General features: G+C 34.1%; 2 protein-coding genes across 2 annotated transcripts; one reads left to right on the top strand and one right to left on the bottom strand.

Moving 5' to 3' along the window:
- Window positions 1–431: 431 nt before the first annotated feature.
- On the top strand, window positions 432–4,641 carry LOC128994425 (nucleoside diphosphate kinase). Its single transcript, XM_054418986.1, has 4 exons — window positions 432–654; window positions 2,132–2,233; window positions 3,149–3,261; window positions 4,436–4,641. The coding sequence occupies exons 1-4, from the start codon at window positions 478–480 to the stop codon at window positions 4,554–4,556; spliced, it is 513 nt and encodes a 170-aa protein (XP_054274961.1). The 5' UTR covers window positions 432–477; the 3' UTR covers window positions 4,557–4,641.
- Window positions 4,642–10,344: 5,703 nt separating this feature from the next.
- On the bottom strand, window positions 10,345–16,200 carry LOC128994669 (protein abrupt-like). The gene is made up of 6 exons (XM_054419368.1): window positions 16,086–16,200; window positions 13,675–13,879; window positions 13,048–13,224; window positions 12,539–12,845; window positions 11,856–11,906; window positions 10,345–11,139 (listed from the first exon to the last, which is right to left on the bottom strand). Exons 2-6 carry the CDS (start codon window positions 13,864–13,866, stop codon window positions 10,775–10,777), a joined length of 1,092 nt encoding a protein of 363 aa, XP_054275343.1. The 5' UTR covers window positions 13,867–13,879; window positions 16,086–16,200; the 3' UTR covers window positions 10,345–10,774.

Here is a 16,200-nt window from a genome sequence, read left to right as displayed (position 1 = left end):
AATATTTTCATGGTACAGTAACCAAGCTTTGGTAAACACACAAAAAATACCATTAGCTGCTTCCTAATAAAACAGCTGTTACAACTACAACCCTACTTGGCTACTTGCAACGTTGCCACTTCGAAGGCCGCGGCCTGGAGTTAAAGGCGGCCGTGCCACAGTTCAACAAAATAAAGTTACTTAAAACGTTCCTGGTGCCAGATTTTCAAGAAATACTGTATGATGGGAATGCCGAATTTCATCTTTTAAAATTAGATACAATTAGGATGTATGTAGGCTATTTAACACATTTCTTGAACTTTCGATATTAGCTATAATCCTTGGTATTTAATTTAGAATTTTTATATAGGAGTTTTGGTTGGCAGACTTGTGTACTTAACGTGTACAACGCGACGCAGTGGTGGTGGAAGGAAGGATATATCAAAAGAGTTTCTTCTGAAAATCGCTCTTCTTCATCAAGCCGGAGACCCGTATCGTATGGTTGTTTGTACTTTGCTAGCAATTTATTCTTTCTTTTCAAGAGCAATGGCAGCCAACAAAGAGCGCACTTTTATTATGGTTAAGCCCGATGGCGTTCAAAGAGGTCTAGTCGGAAAAATCATCAAAAGGTTTGAGTCCAAAGGATTTAAACTAGTCGCTTTGAAGTTAACCTGGGTGAGTTTCATCATGTGCTTTATTAGACTACCTAGGCTTTGTAATATTTATTTTACAAAAATGTTTAATGCACTTTTGTAACTAACTAGGTATAGCCCTAACTTAGTATGTATTGTTTGTTAGTTGATTTTGGATACCGGTACATATCTTAAAACAAGACACTCATTCATCTGCTACCTGGTCTTAAACTGTACTAGGCCTAGGCTAGGCACATGGATGATTTTAATCTTCAACTCCAATTCAATTAGGCCCTAATTTAAATTATGGTAAGTAATTATTTGGACGTAGTGACTACTCGCAAAAGTGAAATTTTTTTTTCATAATGACCTAAATTTCACGCTGAATCCGAAAATTGCGTTTTTATTTTTTGGAAAATACCGGAAATTCCCGAAAAAGGGAAACAAAATTTTTAACCTAAACTAACCTAACCAAACCTAACCTAACCTAACCAAGCCTAACTTAACCGATTATTTTCGCCCTATCTCCGGTGTTTTTCATCGGATCAAAAAAATTCTTGCATATTCTTAATCTACACAATTATCCGCGTATTTTGAGTACCCACATGACGTATTTTGAGTAAGAAAATTTTTCCTGTTTTTCCCTTTTTTCGGGAATTTCCGGTAAAATAAAAACGTCATTTTCGGATTCAGCGTGAAATTTAGGTCATTACGAAAAAAAAATTTCACTTTTGCGTCCAAATAATTACCTAAATTATTACCACGGTAACACCCTTTTAAAAATGCAGAGAATACAACCGGACGTGGATTAGGCGTCCAGCAGTTATGAACACCGATGGCTGTACATGGTATCGTTGTGGTAAGTTAATGTCGTTCCGGGCCCCCACAACCCGGTGACGTCACTGCCGGACGCCTAATCCACGTACGGTTATCAGACGTGTATCCTCCGTGTTTTAAAAAAGGTTACAATAAAGCTATTACTAATCAATATGAAAGAATTTCATCCCCCACAAGTTGATCTCTTAAGGTGTCCCACAGGGATCTGTTCTTAGACCTCTCCTTTTCCTGGTCTGGACATTAAGTTTAATATCATAACACACTGTAACAGATTCTGATGTGAATTGAAGAGGATCAAATCATAATTTCAAAAACTGCTGACTTTTTGGGAGTGAGTTGGATAATAAATTGATTTGGGACACACAAATAAAAACTGTAAGGGTCATTGGCCCGAAGGGTCTTTGTTCTTCGTAGAATAAAGGAGTTGTTTCGAAAGCATCGTCTATGGGATGCTCATACTTAACACAGTGAGGAAAACTCATTTTAACCCAGCCTAATTGATGGGTCTCCATCTCTATGTTCTATAAACTAAGTATAATAATTCTTAAACATAGGCCTTCTCATCAATCATCGTATTTCTATTTATTACTATTTAATTGTAGCCTATTGGTTTTTTACGATTGTCATAAGTTTATTCCAAGTCAAATAGACAATAGCCTAGTCAACAACAAATTATGTTGCAGGCCTCTGAAGAACTGTTGAAGAAGCACTACGCAGACCTCTCCAGCAAGCCTTTCTTTCCCGGTCTTGTGAAGTACATGGCTTCTGGCCCAGTTGTTCCTATGGTAAGACAGAAATTTTATATCTTTGCATTTTCCTTGACATATCAAACATTTAGTGTTTCAACCGCTAAAATCAAGTTAAGAATATTTAAATTTGTAAAGCATATAACAAAGCATTGGCTTGTTTTAATCTATGTGTTAAATACTAGACTTGATGTGTTAAATTCTAGACTAGTTGGCAGTGGTTGTTTTGAAGACTTAAGACATGATGTATCCGAGAAATTATGCTAAATTAACCAGAGGTAGCCTACCATCTTTTAATTTATTTTGTAGTCTTTAACGTAACTTTGTAAACGTTAACGTAAACCGCTTTTATTAAATCATTCACTACCTATTAAAACCTGGTAGCACTCTTAGTTTGGTAATCTGTGATCATCAGAAATTGAATCTTTGGATTAAATCATCAATTTCAAGATTACATGCACGGTAGACTCCCTCTTATCTGGACTCTACGGGACTGAGGCCAGTCCGGATAACAGTTTTTCCTGTTAAACCGACATTCCAAAAACTCGTAAAAACGGACCGTTTAAATGTGTATTTGACTTAAATTTAGGAGAGCATTGTATTTAGACACGTGTACACTGGTCTCAAATCTTTTTCTGGTTTAGTCCGGTTAAACCGATGTGCTGATAAAAATTGTCTGTTTAAAGAGATGTCATTTCCGCTGAGCTTAGTCTGGTTAAAAGGTGTCCGAATAAGAGGACGTCTACTGTATTTAAATTGTTCACCAACCACATAGTTCTATGAATTAGATACTTAGGCTACTTGAAATTAATATGTGAACTAAATAACTTAACTACCACTGGCCACTGACTTTTGACTACCGTACCACTTTTACTTTAAATGAGATACACTTAACTACGGTACTGGGAGTAATATCTGAAATCTAGAATTTGAAGTTTGTATGGATCTGTTCAGGTCTGGGAAGGCTTGAACGTGGTGAAGACTGGAAGGTTTTTATTGGGAACCACAAATCCTCAGGACTCTAACCCCGGTACCATCAGAGGAGACTACTGCATTCAGACTGGAAGGTATGCAGAGAAACAAACTTGTAGGCCTAGGCCTAGAAAGAAAATCGATAGGCAAGGAGTCCAGCCAATTAGGGAAACCGAGAATTGTGTCAGATCTTTAAATAAATTTATATGTAAATTAATTCTAAGACCGGGAAATTTTGAACTATCACCAATAACCTACTGTTAAGCGTCCAGTTATTAACATCGTTCAGTTCGCTCTCTTTTAACGTTGTTAACGTGTTGTAAGAAAATCAAAATAGCAGAAAATGATCACAGTACTGCCTTTGTTTCAAAGGATGATCACAGTAATCTATGATTGAGCGTCCAGTAAACAACACCATTCTTCTGGCTTTAACATCGTCACATGTAAAAAATTTCAACTGCGGAAAATTATACAATATTGCCACGATAGCACGAGGTTATTACATGACTTTTTATTATCTTCCATCCTGGTGTATTTTATTTTATCTTGTGTGTTGTATCCACGCCAATGGCAATTTTAACCTATTGAAAGGGAACGATCCAAACTCTGGTTTTGTTTCTATTTAACATTGATCTTTTTGTTAGATATCATCATTAATTCATAGCCCAATGACAGATGGCATCTGGGTCTAAACCTGTTAACCAGTAGGGGACGTACAAGATGCTGTCGTTTTTTATGTTAGGTCTAGGATCTGGTCTATACATGATACGAAAAAAGACTGAATTTTACTTCACTCCAGGCTGCCGGTGGCTTAATTTAACTTATTTTATTTTATTCTTGTTGATATCACTGATTTCACTAATTATTAAGAAAAAAAGGAGTGAGGTTTATTCATTCTTAATTCTGTATAATATAGTCTTAAATAGAAACAATTGAACAAGTAAATGTAACAACAATCTGAACTATCGTAGAATAAAATATTAAAATAATATAAATTAAATCATGATATCAATTAATTTCAAATCTGCTACACTTATTTAACCATATTGGTTTAAACAAACTCACATTGGGCACCTCAAGTCATAGAATTGTTATCAGGAAATGTCAAAACATGAACTTCATATGACAACATTTACCCTAAATCGTTCATTTAAAATTTTAACTAGCCTAACAAAACATAGATGATGAAATATGTTTTGATTCTACGACTGTAGACGGCGTATTTTCTCCATTGGTCTTCTCCTAAATTTAACTTGTGTTCTGTTTCAGGAACATCATTCATGGTTCAGACGCAGTTGAGTCTGCCAACAAGGAGATTGCCTTATGGTTCGACGAGAAGGATCTCGTCTCATGGACTCCAGCCTGCCAAGCCTGGATCTACGAGGACTAAGTGCTTTACATAAGATCTGCGTCTTAAAATAACTCACTCGTAATTGTTATACACTGCATTTAATAAAACGTCATCGATTCCATTACTTCTCATGTTTTGTTAAACCTTCTACTATTTCATAACTACATGCTTTTTATCATCGTAGACTTATAGTCTGAGAGCAATTTACAAGCATTGTTTTAAAGATTCCATGACTCGTCAAATACTAATTTTATTATCTGGCTTCTCTTGATGTTGAGCTGTGCTTGTCTACTATAGCAAAACAGTTGGACTTGTGTTCCAACTCTTTGTATTGGTTTAGAGCTCAGCCATGTGAAGTATTTAAACAAAATTTATTGTCAAAGGTGTACTATCACTATTTCTGTGGAGGTTACATCTCCCAGCAGTTGCCTAACTTTCATGTTACTCTTACTATAAGAGTTTTTGAGCCAAAGTAAGAATCTGTCAATGTGACATTTCCTATACTGCAACATGCATTATTGCTGTGTGAGGACTCGTCCTTACAAAATGCAAAAACGAAATCTAGTATTAAGTGAATGGTGGTAGGAGTGGCACTCTAGGATTATAACAAAACAGCCAGTAGTGATAAAATTGTTTTTGAAAGTGTATTACTACAAAATATATAGTTTTTTGTGTCTTATAAATCTAATTTTTCCAACAACAAATATGACAATTAATGAAAATGCATCAAAGCCACATTAACACAAAGCCAGTTGGCAGGCAGGTTACTTGCCTCAGGCAACTTAAAATACATTAGAGGCAAGAAACTGGTCTCGTGTAAACGAGGCTTAGTGCCTCAGCAACTAAAGTGAAAAGACGTTACGTTAATTTGTTAAATGTGTCCTGTCAGCATGTGTTTTGTTTTAAATTTTATGTGTACGACGAATCGTAGAAGAGGACAGACCTGATTATGGTATGAGTTAGTTGCCATAAAACATTTAGTAGGTACTAGCTATGTGCCCGTTCTACGCAAAGGGTCTTATCCGTGTTCAGTTGAAACCTTCTTATAAGAACATCAGTTGGTTTTCATATTTTCAGATATGCTGGCAAAACTATTATATATAAACCTTCGCAACTACAGTATCTGACAGTTTCAAGCCAAAACAAATGCTTCGCAATTAAATGTCACCCGGATCGTGTTGGTCCATAAGTTAAATCCAATGATTAAACTAAATAATGCTTTATAGATATATTAGGCATGGCCCTAAGGTAGGCCTATATTTGAAAGTTACTTTCCACAATGGTTAAAAGTATTTAAGGTAGGTACTACCTCAACCTCGCAATTTAACACTTTATTCGGGTTGACACTTTCACTATCAAGGTGCTCTTGTCCTTTTCGTGAAATACTGAGAAATAAGGACATTAATGCGTTACCAACAGACATACACACAAAAATACAGAACTTAATTAGGGAATTTGTGACGCTTTAAGCGTAACAAAGTACATATAAAATTAGTATTTGAAGTCTTTGTTAATGTCATCAAATTTTATCATAACAATTTATATTTGCTTGGAACGAAGATGACCCGAAATGACGGCTTACTATATGAAACGAAGTACTATAGACGATTTAACTATTCACTATATATATAGTCAATGGTAGGAACAGAAAGTGACACATTAGAAAACCAAGTTTAGCATCATCCGTAAGCTTCTGTTACAACCACCCACTGCAGTCGTGATTTTTTACTTTACACTTAACAACACAACCGCCATTGAAGCGCCGACAATTATTGGAAACCTTGTTTCTAAACTATTGGCGACGATCATTAATAAATTTAAGTTTCCCAGCCATATACAAAACTGATTCCAAGGTCTTCTTTCTGGTTATCAAAACTCAAGAAGAATTTTTTACACAAAGAATCTCTGGTTCCTGACCTGGATGATGCCTAGTTATTTAATTTCATTTACGGTTACACTATATTATTGCACTTGCGATTAATTAAATCTGTTATGTAAAAAAAAAAAACGTTTTTATCTCACTTGGTTGGGATTTACCTTCTAAACGTGATCGAAAAAGTTGCAGTATTAGTAAACAACATTTGTAAACATATCAGTAACAGCTAGAAAAATCTTGATCCGAACAGCTGTTCGTTATTTCATAGATGATATGTGATAAAAATTGGACAACACTTGACAAAAATCGCACAAAACTGCATTTTTGAACGTCCGTAATTTTATTTACAAAGTAGTGATGCCATATTTCAATGGCTAAAGACACTCTCGCCAATCCAGTGAATACATCAAAATGACTTGGATCTAGATAGGTACTCTCGTTTTCCTGGAGAAGATAGTCCAAAATGCCATCTTGAGTGTTACAGACAGACAGAAATATAGATAAGACTCGTTTCTGCTTCTTTAATGTATAAAACGTAAAAATAACCTAAAAATATGTAATTCTGAGCAAATGTACAGACAAAACTCTAATTTTATTTATAAAGATAACTAGTCAAACAAGGCTATTGTAATGTAACAATACTTTTACTAAAATCAATTTGCGGGAAAATCTACGCTTCTATCAAATCAAACATGTTCTGTGATTAGATTTGATCTTAAGGGATCTCATAAAGCTTTAGATGAAAGCTTTGCTTTATATTCTTTTGTTTGTGAAATTATGTAATTTCCATGAAGCCAATTATTTTTGCTACATTGATAAAATAACCTAGAAGTATCAAGTTTGTAAATGTTTGCATGAACATGAAATCTGCAAGTTTGAATTTCATCTTTTATTTGCAGGGTTGGTTTCATACAAAAATATGCCAAAGTAATCAAATTGGCTGAGCAATTATTAGCAATTAAATAATGCAAAGGTTTTTCTAAAAAAATAACACTATTTTTTATTCAATAATATTTATTATTTATTAAGGTTAAATAAATCTGAAAGAAACAATATCACAGAAACATAAGACAAACATAAGTAAAACAATTTTAGTAACAACAATAAAACTTAACAAAATAAGTAAAGCTAGTAATTTAAAATAAATAGAAACAAACTTTCTTAACAATCGTAACAATTTAATTAGACATAAAGCAATAAAATTAATAACCAAGCATAAGACTAAAATCATGATTTGTCACTGCTTCCACAATACACACATACTTACGTTGTACAATTTTAGAGTTAATATAATCACTAGTTCAACTTTTGCTTCCAAGTGGAAGTAAAGCTAAGTAATAAAATATAAAGATTTAGACATTGATAAGACTAGATTTGTACATTACCCTAAGCACAATAAATCGTTATGTTAGATAACGCAAGTCATACAATATGCATTTTATTACTAGAATAATTAAAATACAGTAGAACCCCAGGTAACAAAAAAAAAAAAACGGGGGGAGCCGTTTCAGATAACCAATTTTTCGGTTAACCCCCGTCATATGCAAAAAAACAGCCTATGTATTATCACGGTGTGAAGGAAAAATGAATCTCAAATAATGACTATATAATTCAGTGTTTTATTTCAACTACAAAAATGTAACTATGGGTTAGAAAAGCCCTTTCTCGAGAGAGAGGCTCGGCGCTACACCTCGCTGTTTACATATTGCATATGGTACTTATATTTTAGCCCTGTATTGATTTATGGAAACATTTCAGTTAACGGGGGGTTCTACTGTGATTTTATAAAAAAAAATCTAAATACAAAATTAGTATTCGTATCTGAAATAAACATATATATACAAATTTACTAAAAAGCACCTTTACAATGTTGAAAATACATTATTGTACAAAATATCATCAGGTCATCATGCTAAAAGTGAGCTCTGAGAATAAATATTGTTATGATTGAAAAGGCAAAAAATGCAGAAAGTGGATTGGATAGATAGGAAAGTGGAATTAAGGTTTACGAAAAAGATTAAGATTTAAAAAAAAATCAAATCAAAACTGTTTAAATTTTTTAAAAGGGAAAATATGTAAACTAGCTTACTTGGGGATAACCAATTTATCTGAGAAAACCTGTGTGCCACCCAAATCAAAATTATGTGAGTGATTTTAATTTGTTGAACTTTGTTTCCCCAGTTAAAGCTGTAGTCCTTTTCGAAAATAATATTTAAAATACAGTCTAACCTTGATATAACGAACCTCGATATAACGAATTCCTTGATATAACGAATTTTTGTTTAATCCCCTAGAACTCTCCATAAGACACAATGTATATTTTACCTCTACATAACGAACAAACCATAACAACGACCTTGATTTAACGAATTTTTCGTGATTTCGGCTAAAATAAGACACCTCAATATAACGAATTTGTCATTGTCAGAACCTCTACATTGCGAATTTAACCTCTGCATAACGAATTGTCTACGTCTTTCCCTCGATATAACATATCCCCCACCCAATTATTGTTTTGGGAAAATCTGTTTCTTTATCAAATTAAATGGAAAGGTCACGTCATCGCTTGCGCTAACATTCGTCTGCTCCGTTTTACATCTTTGTCTGCTGTCACTGCGCGCGCTATGTTGCAACTGAGAACTGAGTTCATTCTCTGAGGACTGATGACGTAATGTTTAGTAAGCTGTGATAGGGCGATATGGGATAACTATGGCGAACACAAACCAAAGAGAAAGAATAGTAACATCGTTATTTTAACATTCCTTTTACGAGTGTTTTTATTATCCTTAAGTTGGCTATGATTATACACTTTTATAATGACTTATAATTTATTGTTTTCAATACGATTTGTTTCAACTAGCAACACCAATGCTATAGTTAATGATTATTATTGACATTCCTCTGTTGTGATAAATCAGTACTGTACAGTAAGTAGCCTACCGGCCTATCACGAGCAGTAGCTTACAAAACTTTCTACTGTTTTGTTTTGTTCTTTACATGGTTTATGACTACCTAATACAGTGTTTGGCTAGGTTTTAGGAGGATTAGAACAAGCTGTGATTTTAAACTTACAGCTTTTAACCTATACCATTTATACCAAGGTCAATGCCATTGTCATGATTGCGCAATATTCAAGATCTCTCCCCTTTATTATGCCGAATAATTTAGGTTCTACTGTACAATGTAAACACTGTACTGTAAAGTATTGTAGCCTATGCTACTTTAATTGTATTTTAATGTGGTCAAATCCCGACCTATATTGACCGACGCTGGTTCTGAACCTCGACTTAGCGAAATTCCTGCAAACCTAACCTCTATATAACGAACCCCGTTTTAACGAAATCCTTGATATAACGAATATTCAGTTCGGTCCCTTCAGATTCGTTATACTGAGGTTGGACTGTAAAAACAGCAAGGTTTGTACCATACCTACATTTTTATGCATTTGTGCCAAAATTTGATAAACAAATTTAAATGCAGTAGCCTATTTTGATTGGCTTTTATACTTGTCTATAGTATGCTATTAAACATAGAAAATTTGAGATTATGACCAGTAAGTAAGCAGGACAATGCTTTGTTCACATCACTAAAGATATTATTATTCTGGGTAAGTTAGAAATGCTACCCAATTTAAACTAGAACATTTGCTTGGGTTACCGTTACCAAGCATAGGCTGATATTTAATTAATTAATAATTATAAATAATAAACACTTCCAACAGTTTAATCAAGCACAAAGATTCACTAAACATTTTCAATCAAAATCATGACTCCAATAAAATAAGCGAGTTGAAATCTTGACTTTTTCTTTAATGTTCAAGCTTTTTTACCATAAAATTTAAAGTTTTGGGATCTTTTACAATCATTATGGTTTGGTCAGGTAAAAAGAGTAGGCCTTAATTAAAAAAAATAATTAACTCTTTTTTTAACTCATAAGGTAATCTTTAAAAAACTATTTAAATCAATGCTGTTAATATTTCACATGTGACTTTTTGAAGAATATTCTAGTGGTAAAACCCGCAAAGTACAATATTTCACTTAGTTATAGCAAATGTTTAAAAACTACAGAAGATGATTTGAAATATTTTGTAACAGTTTTTACATGAATTATTTCATGTTATTCCTGAGATCAAATCACAAATAGAAACCGGGAATTATTTAAATTAAACCTTTTGTAAGAATACATAAAACTACGCTAAAACTTACCAAACAGTGCTACCACCTGCTTTATTATGTAGCATCTCAAATCAAGGTTTACCATCGTTTGACAAAACTGACCTAAAATAAAACCAGTGAACGATCTCCAACCGAAACCACTAAACCATATCACAAATCAATCACATCTAAACGGACTTAGGTGTCGCAGAACTGATCACTTTAAATCAAAAGCTTTCCAGATTAATAGAGGCGTTGTTATCAGGTTGACTCGCCAGGCTCTTCTGATAAGCAGGCAAAGCGGGGTTTACACTTCCGTCGGATCGGGGGGAGCCGAAGATTTTTTTCATTTCTGAAAAATCGCTGATGATCTTGGAGTCGTCTGAGCCCTCTGACCACACGGGGTGGTGGTTGTGCAGTGCGTGAGTCACAGTGACGGCCCATCCGATGCTGATACAGCGGCCACGGCAGCCTGTCCTGTTGTACTCGGCACACTTCCAGAATATCTTATTGTCCTTTTGTCGGTTACAGTGGTAAACGTAGTTGTTCTGCACCAACTGCAGCCTGCCGCGAGAAGTCACTCGAAAAGTTGCTGAAACATATACCAACAGAATTGAGTCTTTTCACCATGTTTAAACAATTACCCTTGTTGTGTGACAGGATCAAACTCAAAATCAGTAAAATAAACAATCAACAGCTGAGCGTAAAAAGTACCTCTAAACCTGAACATGAATAACTAATCTGAATGCTAACAAATTACATCATTTCATTTTCAATACTGGGTTTTTAAATATTAAAATTACTTCAGTCAGTCATAAAGAATTTTATAGATAATAAATGAAAATAAAAATATATTTTTGAATTAGCGTACAGAAATGCTGTTGATAAGCAGCAATCAATGTTGAATGGATAACCACCCTTTGTATAACTTAATATTTTGACAAGAATGGTATTGTGCTATTCTCTCATTCATAAATAGTAAGTCTAATATTTTGTAAAATCAAATTGTAATATCTTGGGAAAGTGATCAACTATTCCTAATCAGTTACAAAGCTTTTATTCACTTTACACTCATCTTTTAAAATATTTGCCTATAATGTTGGCATAATAGTTCAGTAATTCAGTAAGTTAGTTTATCGAGACTTGGTTGAGAATTAGTTAAGTGAGGCTCTGACTTGGTCTCTAAGAGTATATTCTTTATTAAACTAATGCATGTTATAATGAAACATCGGAACAATGAACTACTTGTTTTCCAGTGAAAAATTAATTCATATTATTACTACACAATCGTCAATATTAGTTTATTACCTTGAGCAGCATCCATTGGGTCTTGAGAAAAATTTGCAATTAGCCTTTGACCTGAAAAAAGTGAACAGGAATTTTTAAAACATTTTTATTTTCACTAAATTTTACAACAGGTATAAAATTGTGCTGGAGCAAAAAGAGGACTGAAAAATATATAATGAATGTTAATATTTGTTAAAAATAAGTTTACACTTGTTTTTATTGTTAGATAAAATCTTCATTGACAGCCTAAACTAGAAGATTCAGAAAATTTAAATTTTGTGTCGGAGCATAAAAGAATCTTGAGCTAAACATGAAAATTTTATAAATAATAAGAAATGTAACTAATATAATGAAGGAATATTTTAATACATTGAAACATTTTTGAAGTATAAAATTTAACCTTGTACAACCAAGTGCAATTGTGATGAGTTAAAATTTGATTTGCACCAATACAGAAGATACCCTCTGGGTAGGATCGGTTTAGTTCATGCTTTTACTCTGCTGAAAGTACTGGAGGTACTTGATAGGAGATGTGTAATGAATTTGATTACTCTTTCGTAATTTAATTGATCAGCTTACTTTAAAAATAAGTGTGTTTTTTTTTTGTTATTGTTTTGATTCGTAACCAAATACAATGTGTGTTCAATGCTCTTGAATTTTAATATTTAATTAGTGATGTTTAATCACTTAAATGGCAATCTTACCTGGCTTATTGGTGACAGGTTTTGAAGAGTCAACGTCAAAAAGCCTTGCCAGCCTGTCATTGCAGTTTTCTGGGAACTCGCTCTCGACAAAATCTATTGGTTCCAACGGCGGCAAAGCTGGGAGAGAATATTGTGCGTTAGCTTCAACTCTGTGAGTGTTGTTCATGTTATTCTGTTCAGCGTCTGGACGTTTTCGTTTTACTGGCAAGGAAGGCGTTGGGCTTTGATTTTGTTTTTTCTTTTCTTCAGTTTGCACTGGAGATGGCGCTGGTTTTGTTTCCTTTGATTCTTCTTTTTGAGGATTTGTCTGTGTAAAAAAATGAATAAAAATTATTTATTTATATTAATTAATTGTAAGAAGAGTAAAGAATGTTTAACAAACTGTTAAAAGGAGGGCTAAAAGAAAATTTAGTCTGTATCTGTGCACTCAAATATAACCAGAGATGAAAAACACATCAACAGGCTGCATATTTTACAATAGGATAAAAAGTCTACTTGACATAGCCAACCTGACTGTCGTTGCTGGTAAGTCCCTTAATCTGCAGAAGCTCTGCAGTTTTCAGGAAATCCGCAAGTTCCTCCTGATAAACGTTAACTTCTCCTTTGTACATGAACTGCAGAAGTCCGCTGAGTTCTTTGTACCCGACATCTTTTAAAATGACAATTGGATGTTTACATGGATTGACCTGCAAAATTAACTGGTATGTAGATATCAAAAGCAAAACCATCATCAATTTAAAATGATTTCATAATAAATTTAAAAAAATCATTGTGGAGTAGGCTTTTAGGTTGTTTAAATAGCGAAAACTTATTTAGTTACCTAGGTCCTAAGTAAGTTTTGCTCCATTTAGTATAAAAAAATAAGGAAGATTCAGCAATTTAGCACATTCCATGAGTGGCTCTGTCAACGATTTTTTTTTTTATAAAGAAAAACTCAACTGTTAGGTAAAACAATTTACATTGTACTTATGCTGTTGAAGTCACTGGATAAAAACACTTCTAAATTTAAACTTGAAACATATCATTTTTCAAACAACTACCTACCTAATGTTTAAATAGATCACATCACAAATGAGTACCAGAGTAGGCCTACTTAAGTACGGTAGTCTAATAATAAACTAAACTTGACGACTTACTTTGAACAAATGTTTAAAATATGGACTGCAGACTGAAAGAACTATTTTGTGAGCCTGGATAAATTTTCCGTCTGCAGCAAGAGTAACGTCAACAAAGTCCTCCTCCTCCCACAAAGAGTGGAAGCCTGAAGTTAAATTACTGAAGAAATTGTTCCAGCGAAGAGAAAACTGTTCTGAGCTATCTTCATACATGCCTCTAAGTTACCTATTGGAACAAAAGAAATAGGTTAAAAGACAATTTTAAGAAACCTTAATTGTAATAACAATAACATATTGATTCTACAGGTATTCCTCCCTAAATCGGGACTCTGGATAACGTGAACTAGGCTATTCAGATGAGTTGCTTAAAGTTTAGTGGATACATCCATCACGCATACAGTACACATAGGCTAGAAATAAACAAATCTGCAGTTTGATTAGAGAAATGTGCAAATATTTTTAATTGTTCACAAACCCTGTTGTCTTTCATTGACTGGCTAAAGAACCAGTCTCGTCTTATTCAGTAGGCCTAACAATGCTGGAAGTCATCTCATCCAATGAACAATCATAGCTCATTCATATTGGCATTTAAATACACGCTCTGATGTGTCGGTGTTGTAAATCTATCTCCAAGAAATCTCTATTGTTACCCTTACCCTATTTTGTCTACAAACATGTACCGGTATCATAAGATACCGCAGTCTAATGGTGTAGGCCTATATTCGTTGATATGAATAAATCAGGGGCGTCATTTATGGGGGGCTAGTTCCTGGGTTAGCTAATACTCAACACCTTAACCTGTGAATTGTTACCATTATTTGCTTATTTATATATTATAATGTCTTCATTTGTATCTACGCTCGTTTCCTTATGCTTTTAACAGTTATCTGCATTTGCATGCATGTTGTTTTTGGTTATGGCATTTTATTGCATGTTACATTCTCTGCGGAGCTGTACCCTGTGTGGAACGTGGCTCAATTCCATAAAAGAAATAGGTCTGAATAAGTCAGTTAGGCCTAACTTACCGGTACGTTTTTACAGTGATTTTAAAAGTATATTTTAGTGTAGTAACCTATGATGCAATCCATCCAATTTTGTTGGTCAAAAATGAAGAAATCAAGTATTCAAGTAAGCTAGCCTGGGCCTTCCTAATTTATAGGCCTAGACCTTTAGCCCAGGCACATATTGAGCTGTGCGGCACGTTCCGGGCAGTGCAGCACAGCACAGGGCAGAATTGGGCAAAAAGTCTGTGTTGCACAGTTGACATCGCATATTGGGAAGCAGTGTTGTACAGTTCTCGTATAGTAGTGATACAGTTTCTTGTGTGAACATGTTGTTAAATATTAGGATTTGAGTTCTGAGTTGATTCAGGTGCTGATCTAGATTTATTGTTACCTACTTCTTCACCAGAGAACAAGAAAGAAAGGGCGAAAGAATTTATAGTGTTTAGTGATTTTTGAATTTTCTCCCAGATTTCATTCTTGTAATTACTTTTTATATAGGGGCCTACTTACTATGACTGGTAACGTAACTTAAAAACTGGATAAAAACGCACAATTTCTACTAATTTTAATTATCCTCTAGATTTGTCACAAAACACTAGTCAACACGGCGCAGGTGAGCAATGCGGCACAGACACTTGTGACTCGACCACAAGTGCGCGCAGTCCACGTGCGGGACTGCACTGCCCTGCCCTGCACTGTGCCATAATATGCGCGTTTCCTAGCGAACACGTGGTTTACAAAACACTGCCCTGCGCTGCGCTGCTCCGACTGCGTCTCAATTTGGGCCGGGCCTTACTTTCACTGAGATACGTGATTTGGGTAGCCTAGTAAATGACAATTTACGGTTAGGCCATAAACTTAAAATCTGGACCAACTAATAACTGACAAATAACAATATGTTTTAGCTTTAAAAGGTTTAGAATGAGACCTTTTTATTCTGACTAATTTCGTTTACCCTAGAAAGCATATCTGTTTTAAGTTAAACCTAAATCGACATAATTTTCTACATTATGGTGAGATCAGTCACATGTCACAGGAAGTTAGCACCTTAACTAAGATAAAACTTAAAGGTTTAGCCTGAACATAGGGAAGCCTTCAAGGTAGGCTAAGTACCAGTCACTTATGAAATGGGTGATAACTTAAGCTAACAAAAATGTATTGGGCCTAGGGTATAAGGTTTTTATTTTTTATTTTAATAAGTTATTGAAATGCTGAGATGTCTGTGTTTATCAATTTGGGACCCTTAACAGTTCATTTAAACTATTTTAACATTATGAATTAACTGGAACGCCCATTGTACTTGACAAGCCAACATACAAATATGGATAAAAATTAATACTTTTGTGATTAACTTAAATAATTACGGTATCGGTATTATCACGAGTTATAATTTCATATAATTATTAGGTGTAAATGTTTTTTACTTACGCTTCTAATGATAAGGATAATGTAAAACGACACAAATTTCTCCAATCAATATTAAAAACAATAATATTTTTCACTATAAAATATGTTTTTATTCCACTAAAGAATTCGATTTTTG

The sequence above is a fragment of the Macrosteles quadrilineatus genome, unplaced genomic scaffold (assembly GCF_028750875.1).
Source record: "Macrosteles quadrilineatus isolate MER2022 unplaced genomic scaffold, UCM_ALF_1.0 Scaffold_5__1_contigs__length_97177068, whole genome shotgun sequence".
In the NCBI taxonomy this organism is placed as follows: Eukaryota; Metazoa; Arthropoda; class Insecta; order Hemiptera; family Cicadellidae; genus Macrosteles; species Macrosteles quadrilineatus.
The sequence above is the reverse complement of the archived record's forward strand: the minus strand, read 5'-3'. Positions and strand labels throughout refer to the sequence as shown.

Excerpts from the sequence above, each read along its gene's own strand:
- LOC128994669 (XM_054419368.1), bottom strand. The coding sequence starts at position 13,866 with ATGTATGAAGATAGCTCAGAACAGTTTTCTCTTCGCTGGAACAATTTC. Across the intron at positions 12,846-13,047 it reads TTACCAGCAACGACAGTCAG|ACAAATCCTCAAAAAGAAGA; the intron begins GTTGGCTATGTC and ends TTTTTTACACAG. Across the intron at positions 11,907-12,538 it reads ACCTGTCACCAATAAGCCAG|GTCAAAGGCTAATTGCAAAT; the intron begins GTAAGATTGCCA and ends CACTTTTTTCAG.
- LOC128994425 (XM_054418986.1), top strand. The coding sequence starts at position 478 with ATGGTTGTTTGTACTTTGCTAGCAATTTATTCTTTCTTTTCAAGAGCA. Across the intron at positions 2,234-3,148 it reads CTGGCCCAGTTGTTCCTATG|GTCTGGGAAGGCTTGAACGT; the intron begins GTAAGACAGAAA and ends GGATCTGTTCAG. Across the intron at positions 3,262-4,435 it reads TACTGCATTCAGACTGGAAG|GAACATCATTCATGGTTCAG; the intron begins GTATGCAGAGAA and ends GTTCTGTTTCAG.